The sequence below is a fragment of the Miscanthus floridulus genome, chromosome 5 (genome assembly GCF_019320115.1).
Source record: "Miscanthus floridulus cultivar M001 chromosome 5, ASM1932011v1, whole genome shotgun sequence".
Classification (NCBI taxonomy): domain Eukaryota; kingdom Viridiplantae; phylum Streptophyta; class Magnoliopsida; order Poales; family Poaceae; genus Miscanthus; species Miscanthus floridulus.
This window is the reverse complement of record NC_089584.1, coordinates 105,590,203-105,603,827: the sequence shown is the minus strand read 5'-3', so window position 1 is coordinate 105,603,827 and position 13,625 is coordinate 105,590,203. Positions and strand designations below refer to the sequence as shown.

The window sequence follows — 13,625 nt, the reverse complement described above, 5'->3', positions numbered from 1 at the left end:
CATCTCCTCGCGCATCTGCTCCACCACGGCGTCGGACTTGCGGATCTCGTCCAACTCCGCGCGCAGCTCCGCCACCGACGCATCCACCTTGGGCTTCCACTCGTTGAGCACCTTGGTGGCTTCCTCCAAGCGATTGAACCGGTCAGCGATGGAATGCTCCATGGCCCCGATCCGCTTGCCCAGCGACGCCTCCACCTCTCCGATTCGGCCGCCGAGAGACGACTCGAGGGAGATCCTCACCGATTTGAGCTCATCGAGAAGAAGCTTGGTATTGGAATCCATGGCCCCGATGTGTTTCCTGAACCTGGTGAAGTGGTCGTGGATGATTTCGTGGGGTTCCAGGATGGAAATCGAGGCAGGGATCGCAACCTCCGATCTAGGCGGATGAATCGCTGGTTCGGCCGAGGAAGGATAAGCTCTGGATACCAATTTGTTAACAGCAAGGGGAAACGGATCGGAAGAGCAGAGCAAAGGGGCGAGAAGAACAGCAAGGGCAGGAACACGGATGAATCTCAGACTTCAGTTCAAGGTTGTTTGTTTACAATCATCATGCCTACGGCAGAGATCAGCGCAGCACATAAAGGAAACTCACACCTACTCTTACTGGGCTCGTTAGACGGCCCATTCCGAACCGAACACCCTGGTACTCTTAACTCTGGGCCTCTTCATGCGTCCTCCTTCCTCAGCTGAAGCCGACGAGCCTAGAAGCTTATCCTATGCCAGCCCATGCGAAGGAATGCTGACAGCAATCCTGGAGGATCATCACACGCTGCTACTCTCCGTCAAGAGCAGGTAACAAGCTATCGTGCAGCCAGCAGCAACGACATGGCAAATGGCATGCACTACTTCTGTTATCTCCGTTGCAGTCATCGTGATGCTCGCAGACGTAGTCAAAGATGAACTTGCTAGATAGGCCATATATATAACCAATCACACTCACGCATACTCTATGGGATGCTTCAACCAGTGAGGAAGAGGCACGGGCGTCGCTGCTGTACAGCTACAAGCACACCCTCAATGGCTTCGCGGCGTTCCTCTCCAAGGAAGAGGCCACGAAACTATCGGGTACGTACGTGTACAGAAAACAGTGTCAATGAGCAGATTTTGTAAGCTTGTGTTTGGCTAGAACAGTTGTTGATTTGTAAGCGCTTGTGTTTGGCTGATCCGTGACTTTTGCGCACACTGACGCTCTGCAGAGAGGAGCGAGGTGGTGTCTGCCTTCCGGAGCGAGGGGAGGTGGGCGCCGCATACCACGAGGTCTTGGCAGTTTCTGGGCTTTGAGGAAGCCAGGAAGGACTCATCAATCCTCCCGACGGCAGGGAATGGCTGCCGTCCCTCGACAAATCCAGCGAGGACATCATCGTCGGCATCCTCGACTCCGGTGAGAGCGCCCTCCATCCATCCACGCATCGCGTTCGTCGTTTCAATCATTCTTGATTTGCTTGCCTGCTTGCACCGGCAGGGATTTGGCCGGAGTCGAGGAGCTTCAGCGACCAAGGGCTCGGGCCGGTGCCGACGAGGTGGAAAGGGGCGTGATGGTTGGTCCATCCAATCCAAATGATCGTGGCAGTGTCACCACTGCTTTCTGAGTGTAACTGAGATTCGAGTCAACGCTGTACCCACCACGATCTCACTCTCGCTTTTTCTGCTATAGTATATCCATCTGACAAAAAAGTTTTGACTGGAGTCAATTGGAGCACGCAGGAAGATCATAGGGGCGCGATACTACGTCAAGGCCTACGAGGCGCACTACAAGGGCCTCAACACCACGTACGCCTTCCGGTCGCCGCGCGACCACGACGGGAACGGCACCCACACGGCGTCCACCGTGGTCGGTCGCACCGTGCCCCGCGTGTCCGCGCTGGGCGGGTTCGCGAACGGGACGGCCTCGGGCGGGGCCGAACCCCAACATCGAGAACACCTGCTTCGAGGCCGACATGCTGGCCGCCATGGACGACGCGGTCGGCGACGGCGTCGACGTCATGAGCGTCTCCATCGGATCCTCGGGGGGGCCGCTGCGGTTCGCGGACGACGGGATTGCCCTCGGGGCGCTGCACGCCGCCAAGCACGGCGTGGTGGTCTCGTGCTGCGGCGGGAACTCCAGGCCCAAGCCGGCCACCGTGTCCAACCTCGCGCCGTGGATGCTCACGGTGGCCGCCAGCAGCATCGACCGCGCCTTCCACTCCCCGATCTAGCTTGGCAATGGTGCGATGGTCATGGTAAGCACTGCGGACGAATTGACATGCATCAATCCAATTGCAATTGGAGAGACATGTGACTTAATTTGTTTTTAATTCTCTCTCTCGAGTCAGGGTCAAACTGTAACACCATACCAGCTGCCCGGCGACAAGCCCTATCATTTGGTTTATGCAGCAGACGCAGTTGTTCCTGGGACTCCCGCTAATGTTTCCAAGTAAGCAATCAACCGCACTAACCTCTCTTATAGTAACGATGACGAATGGTGCTAAGTGCTAGCATGATTCCACCACGACGCAGCCAGTGCCTGCCGAACTCCGTGTCCAGCGACAAGGTGCGAGGCAAGATCGTCGTTTGCTTTAGGGGCACTGGGCTGCGGGTGGAAAAGGGCCTGGAGGTGAAGCGCGCGGGCGGCGCGGCCATTCTGCTCGGCAACCCAGCGGCCTCCGGCTCCGAGGTCCCCGTCGACGCGCACGTCCTCCCGGGTACCGCGGTCGCCGCGGCCGATGCCAACACCATCCTCAGTTACATCAACTCCAGCTACAGCCCGACTGCCGTGCTGGACCCCTCGAGGACTGTCGTGGACGTCCGGCCATCGCCGGTGATGGCGCAGTTCTCGTCGCGTGGGCCCAACGTCCTGGAGCCCAGCATTCTCAAGGTACGTAACGTGCAGCGTCTTAGATACAGTAATAACTGGCGTAAACAAATATGACATGCCAAACTTTGCCCCAGAGAAGAAGTAAGTGCGCGCTAATTTTGCAGCCGGACATTACGGCGCCGGGGCTGAACATCCTGGCGGCGTGGAGCGAGGCGTCGTCACCGACGAAACTCGACGGCGACCACCGCGTGGTGCAGTGCAGCACAACATCATGTCGTGCCCGCACGTCTCCGCCGCTGCCGTCCTCATCAAGGCCGCGCACCCCGACTGGAGCTCCGCCGCAATCCGATCCACCATCATGACCACCGGTAAACAAACGCCTCAGGCCATCAAAGGCAGCCGCCCTGCCGCATCTCTCTGATCGAGGTTTCTGAACAGAACACTGAACCGAGCTCGTGCTGTGTATGTGTTCCATCATTCCAGCCACGACCAACAACGCGGAAGGCGGCCCACTAATGAACGGGGACGGCTCGGTTGCGGGGCCCATGGACTACGGCTCGGGCCACATCCGGCCCAAGCACGCGCTGGACCCGGGCCTCGTGTACGACGCGTCGTACCAGGACTACCTGCGCTTCGCGTGCGCCAGCGCCGGCTCCCAGCTCGACCGCTCGGTGCCGTGCCCGGCGCGCCCGCCGCCGCCCTACCAGCTGAACCACCCCTCCGTGGCCGTGCACGGCCTCAACGGCTCGGTGACTGTGCACCGGACGGTCACCAACGTCGGCCCCGGCAAGGCTCGGTACACCGTCGCCGTGGTCGAGCCCGCGGGCGTCTCCGTGAAGGTCTCGCCGAGACGGCTCAGCTTTGCGCGGACCGGCGAGAAGAAGGCGTTCAGGATAAAGGTGGAGGCGAAGGGGAGCAGCATAGTGAGAGGGCAGTTCGTGGCGGGTTCGTATGCGTGGAGCGACGGCGCCCACGTCGTGAGGAGCCCCGTTGTTGTTCTTGTCGCGTGATCATCATTTGGTAGCTAGTGGCTCGCGTGGACAGAAAATTGGAGGGTAGCTTTAGCCATGCCCATACCTTGTTCCAAGAAGTGGAAGGCATGCAATGTAACCTTCGGCTATGTTGTGGAAGAATAATCACACCAAGATTTCAATCAAGGAGAAAAAAGGGAACAAAGATCAACTAGCTTCCCAGGCTTGTGTGATATTCAGTTGTCATATGTGCCTGAATTCCTGATTGGACTGAACAGAAGCCCTATTTTACTTGGAACGTGTAGCACTGTCTCTGAAAATTATCACGAATTTCTGGCGCATCTTGTGACGTTATAAACCACTATTTAGCTTGATGATGTTATGATAATCTCCGACTGCTTCGTATCCTTATCCAAGCGCCGTACCATCTCCAGTCTTGAGAAGTGCCTGTGGCGTGCAGAGCTGGCTGGCTGTGCGTGCGTGCATGCTCAACTCAGTGCTCCAATGCGCGATCTCGGCCTGTCCCTTGTCCAAACCGCTCGGCGTTACAGGTGTATGACCCGCATCCGTGGCGCATGCCAACACGGCACTTTTTGTGCGTTGATTGAAACGCTGCCACACCACAGAGCTACTGGCACGGGACTCGTGGCTAGAGTCCAGAATCGATGGATATTCTGTCCAGTTCGTCTGTACGGACCACCGGTAGATTGTCCGTTTCGGAGAAGTAAGCTCTGAAAATTCAGCGGCTGCTAAGTGTAGGAGTACTCTAGTTGTAATTTACTCCGTAGTTCGACAGTGACGGCGCTGCACGCTTGATGCACGATCGCGCTTGCGTCACCGGGCAAATGGTTTCGCAACAGGTTTATCTGAAACTGCAGTAATAACCAGCGTCATCGTCAAAACTGACTGCGTTTTGACCCTACTGCTAGCCGCATGGGCAACCACTGGTTGTCTAGGGTCTTTTCTGAATTCTGAAACTGAGTAATCCTGAAAGCGTCATCAGGCTTGTAAAAGGTAACGATGCAACACGAAATGTACACTAGGCCTGTTCTAATTGATCCTGCATCCGACACGCATTTCTTACGTCCAATAACCATGCATGAACTTTTTCCGGTGGATAAGCTAACTTGCGGTACACACAGCCAGATGTCACAGGCGCCCGGGCACAACGGCTCCTGTCCTAATCGATACGTTCATTGCAAAAGTTGCGTGTTTGGTATGCTAGGGTTGGCATTCTAGCCGCGCGCGTGCAACCTAGCTAGCTGATCCTAAACAACGGCAGCTGCCGATCCGGTTAATTGCTCGGTGAGGTAGAGTTAGCCGCAGACGATTGGCATTTTGAACGAATGGGCTAAGTTTGTCCTGATTCAGAATTTTGTCCCTTTTCTCTCAATTTTGTCCGTGCGTGATTCTCTGAATCCAACTTATTCATCAGAGATGATGCATATGCAATGAGCTAGGTTACCAGATTAAAACCCACCTGTGACTTGATCGATCGCTGGAAAACCAAATAGACATGTGCGACAAGGCACTGTTAGTCTTTGCGCGACGCGTGCAATGCAAACCCTTATCTTTCTCCGGACGTCAGTGTCATTCGCAAGGCAAGACGTCAGTGTCATTTGCAAACGTGCGTACGCACGCAGGATGCGCACACGTGCGGGAGGAACATCTGCATATTCTCCGTCACGACCAAACCGATCGACCAGGAACAGGAAGCGACCCGATCAGCTTTCTTGACGCCAAGGACAGAACAGAGAACACGAACAGGTGTCAGGGATGACAGCATAGCATATAGGATGTCCAAAAGGCAAAAGCACATCGGAAAAGCATCACGACTTGGCACGCGAAGATCGCCAAACTTGCGCCGCCGCACAACCCAACCTGAGAGTGAGAACTGAACCGCAAGGGAAGGAAAAGGAACACGGTGGAATATGGCTTTGCCCTCGATGCCTCCCTCACGGCACCGGCCGGAACGCCGGACCGCCCGCCCGCTCGCAGGCGCGTCGCAGCCGATCGGTCGACCTCAACCGCCGAATTATTCCTTCCCGTTTCGTACGTCAAGGCCCATCATCGCCGCATCGCATACTTATCTGTCACACAAAGCGGCGCAGCGCCACACGGAACCTGGCTACCGACCCGGGTCGCTACCTATAGGTGGACGGACGGGCACCTAGCCTGCCAGCAAGCAAGCAAGCAGGCCTAGGTGGCCGCCGGGCGCCGCGCCCTATATATCTCGCCCCACGCCGAGCGGCAGACGGAGAGAGGTTTGGGCAAAAACCACTAGAGTGCCATCACATTTCCTTCAGCACTACTCTGATTGCAAGCTGAGTCGTCGCGGTTGATCGATCTGATCATTGAGAAAACATGTCGCAGAACGCGGCGGCGTGGGCGCAGCAGGCCGAGCGGGAGTGCCGGGCCACGTTCACGGACCCCATCGAGATCCCGGCCACCTCGGGGCCGCGGCGGGAGACGAACAACCGGGAGGATCAGGGAGACGACGGCGAGGCGGCGGCGCCCCCGCACGTGCTGCTGGAGCGGCGCAGGGCGGCGTCCTCGGTGTGCTCCGGGCAGGGCCGCACGCTCAAGGGCCGGGACCTGCGCCGCGTGCGCGACTCCGTCCTGCGGATGACCGGCTTCATCGAGAGCTAGCCAATAGCCTCAGCCAGCGGCCGGCACGCGTCCGTCGGTCCTGGCTGTGGCTGTCCACCTCGCTGGTTAGCTTAGCATTAATAATGCAGCGACCAGCAAGCAAGCTTCCGTCCATCCCCCGATCCAAACGGTCGAATATGTCACACTGTTTGAGTCAGTCCCCGATTGGTTGATTTCCTTTTGTGAGATTGAGGTTGGAAAGAATTGATGGCAAGGCATTTTGTATTCCTTTGTAAATTCATACGAAATGTGAGGTGGATTTCATTGAGTCGTCATATGTGTGTGTGCAGTAGTGTCCATGCGCATGCATCAGTGCATTCGCCCATGCATCTGGTTCAAACAAGCTAGAATTGGATTTACGCGTTGCTGCTGATTCAGCGGTCCTGACTCCTGACAGTGCATCTATTGGGTTCTTGACTCGCTCAAATAACAGTACATATAGACCGCAACAGATGCAGCAACTTGCTGGCAATCGCCAACCGATATGATGATTATTATATATATATAGTCGACACAGGGAAAATGACTGGATCGATTAGATAGTTCAAGACATACATGAATACCCGCACTACGTTCTTATCGACTTATCCTCTCCTAAAAACATCCCGAGCAAGTCAAGGTCAAGCAGCAAGAAGATGCTGCACGCCGAGCTGCAGGAGGAGGAAGAGTTTCAAGAAGCGGACATCCTATGGCCAGACGCAGCAGATTTCAAGGAGTCACCCCGGTTGTATTTCTCTCAAATCGGCATCGACGACGACGGCGACAGCAGCAGCAGCGAGCACCAGGCTCCGTTGAAGCTGCAAGTCCGACAGAAAGCTTCTTCCCCCATCGACATCCCCGGCCGGAAGAAGGTCGTCGACGGTGCCACTGCTGCGAGAGGCACCGATCGAGCACCGGCCGGATCGAGTAAGTTCAGCGCGAGCCACGCCGGCGGCGTCGGTGCCGGTAGCGCCGTCATCGGCAGCCATGTCTTCATACCGCCGCATGTCATCGTCGATCGCAGGGCCAAGAGGGACAAGGCGATGATGATGCTCATCGTGCCCAGCGGGAGGGCCAGGGCGAGGAAGATGCGCGAGTAGTTATACAAAATTTGTGGGAAATGCTCGATCTCCCGTTTCAATTCACTCGGAGAACGAAGCAGTGTTGAGTTCGTAGGTTTTTGCAGGTGTGTGAATTAACGTGACAGAAAGTGAAAGAAAGACGAGCTAGCTCTCCTTTTTTTTTTGTGGAAGATCCGAGCTAGATCTTCGAATAATATGCATGTATGCATGAATAGAATGGCCATGTTTATTCTGTTCTAGAGGTTGTCGTGTAGTAGGAACGGACGCTACGGCGATAGTAAAATGCAGTGGAATGCAGTGTTAGGTTCTGTTGTTCATCGTTACTTTTCAGCGAATAAATATTATTTTTTTCTCACAACAAATTATCATAAGCATCAGCATAAACTAAATTTTAGCTAAACGAACCGGGCCAATGTTTGTGAAGAAAAGAGGAGATGGCGAATATCTTTCCACCCGGTTCAACTTTAAAGACGTTTATATTAGAGCATCATTGTTTCACGCGAATGGAAAGAGATCTCTAAAAGTATAGGGTAGTAATTTGTCCTTGAAGAAGGAACCTATATATCTTCAGAAAGAATCGAAATTTTCAAGTTATAAACCTTCTGATGATAACATTTACACCTATGAGGTGACTCACACCTCAACATAACTATCCCGTACATATATATATAACATTATCCTCTTCTCCCAAGTTGATACGCAGAAATTTACCTCTGCAAGTAACCCTTGTCCAGGTGTACACTAGCACAGGTGTCTACAAGAAACTGTTGGAACTGGGGATCCTCCCAATTGGCTGGTCCCGCCGCCCTAGAAGGACGTGAGCACGCTGATTTGGGTCCCTTGCCCACAATGGCAAAAATGTGAAACAACATCTACATGCACACCATTAATAAAAAGTACGGTACTAGTATTTCTTAAGATTCCGTTCTGCGCCACGCCTCCACCTGTTCATTCTCCCAGCCCCCTGTTCGTTTTTCTTATAATTCATATTTTTTAACTTATTTTTTTAATCGAAACAGTATTTTTCTCTCACAACAAATTAGTCAATCAGCTGGAACAGTGTTTTGGCTTATTTTTTCAACGAAGCGAAGGGCTATACTAAACTAGCGAAATAGTAATCATTGACTTACCAGAAGCGTCCATTGACTTACCAGGCTGAATAGTAATCATTGTTTCGTCTGCTAGCTAGAAAACGCAACAGCCAACGGGCTTACGTTGCACGTCGACAGATAGGACACATCAGAGTAGCAGCCGCATGGCCTTCGTACAATCGAGATGTGGATACGTCCTTTGTTTTTTCTAGCTACGTGGTTTTCAGCCATTTGTATTTCTTTATTAGTTCTGGGCACTGGGCAACCGAAGAAACTGACACGGTCATGTTCTATGCTGAAATTTCTTTGTATTTCTTTGTTTTTTCTAGCACACTGTTCGCTTATGCTGAAATTTAATTTATGTTGAAATGCTGTGAGAGAAAAACACTGTTTCATGTCTGAAAAGTTCGACTGCTGCAAAGTGGCGTGAAAAACTAACACTTTCAATGGTTCACACATGACCATTAGTTTCTGCATATCCAACGATGTTTAAGAAACTAAGATCAGGAATGGTCAGACACGATCATTTTCTTGCAATCACAAAACATACACAGAGAAATACTAATTGATTTAATGGGCAGTAATACAGCTGCACGTACAGTATTGAACCTTTGAGGTATTCCTATAAATGATACCGTCAAGAAAACGACCTCTTTGTCACAGGAAGCGAGTGCAACTGAATCTGTCTTCATTGTCACCTCCATCATCATAACACTATCGTTACCAGAGTGCCGTTCACAATTCTCTTCTGGCAGCACCTTGTTGTATCCTCCAAAATCCACGGTCCATCAATTTGTTGACCGGAGTTCAAGCGCACCGCTTCCCACAAGGCAGAGCACCGAAGGTTATTGTGACGTTTCAGCACCCAATCTCCCACTAAGTTCATCGAGGGTCCACTATCAATTGTTGCAACTTGCAAAGTACACTCCTTTCTCTGATTTCCCAAGAAAAAGGCCGCGCATGTGTGCCCTCTTCAATGTCTATTAGTGTTCTAATCACGTGATACATGTATCGTTTGTTAAGTTTAACCTAGAAAATAGAGTTTTGTTCAAGTGGTCCTTTCAAAAAAAATTGCACGAAGTTTAAATTTTTTTTTGCACGAATGTTAAAGCATCTAGGTAATTAATTTGAATCAATTTTGTCATGGATATTATCTGGACCGGCCTACCCATGTCCAATCCAAGTGTCTTGCCCGGCGTTTGTGGATTATGGATTCCATCTAGTTGCTCACGTGTCGCTCGCTTTTTTGTTTCATCGGTCGCGTCTCACGTGCGGACGGCGGCCACTGGCAGAACCAAGTGGCCCATTTGTGCCCCATCCCTGGAGCACAAATGTAAACAAGTGAACTACGGATGAATTATATTAGAATGTTTATTTTAGTTAAATTACTATTTATCACCGAGTCCGTAGAATATAAGAGACGATTTTGCAATGCATTGCTGTTTTAAGCATTGGGCCCATTTGTGCCCCATCCCAGGAGCGGACGCCGGATTTCACGTCATCACGGGAACAAGGCCGATGATCCTACCGTGCTCTACTGGCCGCCAATGACCAATGACTTCCCGCTCTCCATCTCTTGCTAGATTTCTAGAATCTCACAAAAAGTAAACAAGTGTACTATGGATGAATTATATTAGAATGTTTTATTAGGGTAGCTTCAACAATTGGCTTTTAAGCTAGCCCTGAGCATTTTTCTCATGTTTTAATACAAGAGAGAGAAAAGTTAGATTTTACGAAGAGCTAAGCTCTTGCAACGCGCAAGAGTGTTGTATGGGGCTATTTATATTAAAAACTAATATGTACTAAGAGTTAGTATTATTATAGAAATTGGCTTAGAGGTAGTGGATGCCCTTATTTTTTAAAGAACTCTTCATCGGTAAAGAAAGTTATGTGGGCGTGAGGCGTGAGCCCATCCATCCCATCGCCACCTGCTCCCTCTCCCAGCAGCCTCACGTACGTGCTCCCTCTCCCAGCAGCCTCACGCCCTCACGTACGCTCCTTCTCCTTCCAATCATTGCGACAATGCGAGATGGGCCCCGTCGTTTTTTTCCGGATCCTGGAAACGCCAACGGCGACGAAGAACGCGTCGCGCTTCCATACGTGGCCTGGGCAGATCATGGCGCCGATCGCCAAGTGTCGCTTGAAAACGAGTAAACGACTCTACAACATCTTCTTTTTTTCAAAAAAAAAAGTAAACGATATATTCTGTCCGTTCGTATATACGCTAGCTGCATGCAGATGCAGGTTTCGTTTTTCAGCATTTTGCTGGTTCAAACACGCGTCTAACCGGGCCGGTGCGTACGTGGACCATTATCATCCCGTAATTGCTTAGGCGTCTATCTTTTTTTTAACGAATTTCCCAAAATTAATTGGGATCGCACAGCACATTATAGTACGTATATAATTGCGGATAGTATACTAGTCTACAGCATTCCGTATATCGCAAGGCACGGAAAAAAAATTTAAAGGTAAGCTGAGACCAGCACGCTGCGACAGATTCCGTATGCTTCCCAGCTGAAGACCAACGGCTGTGCCCCTAAAAAAATTGGAAAAAAAAAAGAAGACGACGACCAACGGCTGTGTGCGCGCCTGGGGCGCGACAGAGCCACGCATCGACACCGCGGATTGCGATAGAACTACCTAGAAGTATGCCAACGTGTTAGGAACTTGGGATTAGAGGATCTGAGATAGCTGGCCCTGTTTTGCTGCACCACTTTAGCACAGTGAATGAACAGTATTTTTTCTCAAGCAATAAATCGGTCTAAACCAAATTTCAGTGAAGCAAACAGAATCAAAACCGTCTGTTTTACCCCCTAGGTGGTTTTTCAGCTGTGGTTTGCTACAGTGCCTATGGTTTTGAATTTCCTTTTTTTATTTATTTTTGGTGAATTTTTGAAAAATCACAGTAAATCATAGAAAAATCATAAAATGAAAAATCTAATTTTATTGGACTCCACATGAGTAGATCTACACAGTAAATATATAATACGGTATGCTTTAGTACAATTTTTTTTATAGCTTTAGATTAATTGGAAAATCCAATTTTGTCTGTAATTAATTAGAATTTATCTATAACTAAGTTATACATAGTCCAATGAATACGAAATTTTTACTATAGTTCAAGCATACAATAATTAGCGTACCATAAAAATTTCACCACAATTGGACCATAAAAGCTGCAGCTATGAATTATTCCAATTAATTACAAACAAAATTAGATTTTCCAATTAATCTAAGGCTACAGTAAAAATTTTGTACTAAAGTATACCGTATTATATATTCACTATGTAGATCTACTCATGTGGAGTCCAATAAAATTAGATTTTTTTATTTTATAATTTTTCTATGATTTACTATGATTTTTCAAAAATTCACCGAAAATAAAGTAAAAAAATTCAAAACTACGGGTACTGTAGCACAGCGAACGTTACTGTAGCAACCCGCTGTTACTGTAGCAGAACGGCGCTGAAAACCGCACGGGGGGTAAAGCAGACGGTTTTAGATAGTTCAGGGGGTAAAACAGACGGTTTCATAGTTAGGGGTGAAGGAGACCAAGTATGATAGGTGTGAGGTTAAGTAGACTTTTTCATATATATATATATCCTGTGGAATTTTCATCATGGATTTATGCAGAGCTGTTGAGGACCTTCAGACCTTGGAGCCATCTTCGTCCAAAATAACTGTGATGTTAATCTAGACCGCCAAACAAACGCTACCACTATCTTGTCCACCGAGAAAAATACTCCCCACACCAAAAGTGACTGGTTTTCTCTCTCTCTTTAGAGAGAGACACACACACACACGCAGGTCCGTTGGTCTGACGCGTCACCTCTTCTTTTGTGACACCGTTTCGATCATCAAAGCGTTCATTGACCCCGGGCCCGTGAGTCTGATCTGAATGTATCTGATTCAAACCTGGCAGAATTTACTGCGATTTTTCCCGTCAATTTTTTTAGGAGTAGTCTCTGTCTCCCACAGCGCTCACAACGCGGCTGCCGTACGTGGGAAGCTTCGCGCGGCCGGGAATGAACCCGCTGCGTGGCTGCGCCTATATATACGCGCCCCTCCCCGCTCCGGTTCGGCGCGCGAGAAACCTTTTTGCATTGCCCACCACAAACCAAGCGAATTCAGCTTTTATCCCAGAGCCCGAAGCATCCATTCCAACAACTTCCAGAGCGACCCGGAACCGCGCAGCGAGAGCTCATCAGACGACGCAATGGCGAGCGCCGCCGAGGAGCTGTACGAGTCGGAGGTGCTGTGGCCGGAGGCGCCCCACGGCGACGGCGACGCGACGCCCAGCTGCAGCTCGTCGTCGCGGTCCAGGGCGCCGGCTCCGCGAGGCGTCCCTGAGAGTGAGAGGCCGATCCATCCGAGCTCGCGGCCGGTGGACATTCCCAGGCCCGCGGCGAGCTCGGCGGCCCGACGCCGAGACCACGAGGACGAGGACGGTGGCTGGAGCGGCAGCGGCACGGTGGTGCCGCCTCACGTCCTGATCTCGCTGCGGAGGCGGTCGGAGGGGGCGGCGGCGTTCGCGCTGTGGTCGGGGCCCGGCCGCGCGCGCGAGCTCAGCCACCTGCGCAACTCCGTGCTGCGGATGACCGGCTTCATCGAAGGATGACAAGGCTGACACGCCCTCCTTTGTTTTTGCGCATTCAAGCAAGACTGGTCGTCACCATTCACCGCTTCTTTGTACTAGTAGTTTGTAAGGCGGCGGCATTGCCTATTTTGTTCGTTTGTTTTCCTGGTGGTCCATGATCACATTTGTAAAGAGAGAGAGACAGAGCTCTGAATTCGCCACTTGTTTGTTTCCTTTTCCTCCATCCATTTGGGGGAAATTAAACTTTCCATCTCCTACTGTCACGGGATTAAAGTACTTTTTGGTGGAAAACATGTGTTCTTCGATCAAACAAATCCAGTCTGAATGTCTGATGGGTTAAGCTCGAGGAAAACGTGCAAATTAGCATCCTGGTTCTAAATGTAATTTCAACTCCTCTCCATGAGGCGTGTGTAGAAGTTTCCATTGCTTACTGTCACGGGTGACGGGTTTCAAACCAGACTT

At 50.9% G+C, this 13,625-nt stretch overlaps 3 protein-coding genes and 1 pseudogene across 3 annotated transcripts; all 4 read left to right on the top strand.

The window, feature by feature from the left end:
- The first annotated feature begins 736 nt into the window (after window positions 1-736).
- Window positions 737-3,947, top strand: LOC136455076 (subtilisin-like protease SBT5.6; annotated as a pseudogene).
- A 2,036-nt stretch (window positions 3,948-5,983) lies between these two features.
- On the top strand, window positions 5,984-6,737 carry LOC136452892 (protein S40-1-like). Its single transcript, XM_066453476.1, has one exon. It carries the CDS (start codon window positions 6,130-6,132, stop codon window positions 6,412-6,414), a length of 285 nt encoding a protein of 94 aa, XP_066309573.1. The 5' UTR covers window positions 5,984-6,129; the 3' UTR covers window positions 6,415-6,737.
- A 296-nt stretch (window positions 6,738-7,033) lies between these two features.
- Window positions 7,034-7,632, top strand: LOC136452891 (uncharacterized). The gene has a single exon (XM_066453475.1). It carries the CDS (start codon window positions 7,050-7,052, stop codon window positions 7,491-7,493), a length of 444 nt encoding a protein of 147 aa, XP_066309572.1. The 5' UTR covers window positions 7,034-7,049; the 3' UTR covers window positions 7,494-7,632.
- A 5,029-nt stretch (window positions 7,633-12,661) lies between these two features.
- On the top strand, window positions 12,662-13,324 carry LOC136452890 (protein S40-3-like). The gene has a single exon (XM_066453474.1). The coding sequence runs from the start codon at window positions 12,783-12,785 to the stop codon at window positions 13,182-13,184; it is 402 nt and encodes a 133-aa protein (XP_066309571.1). The 5' UTR covers window positions 12,662-12,782; the 3' UTR covers window positions 13,185-13,324.
- The last annotated feature ends 301 nt before the right edge of the window (window positions 13,325-13,625 follow it).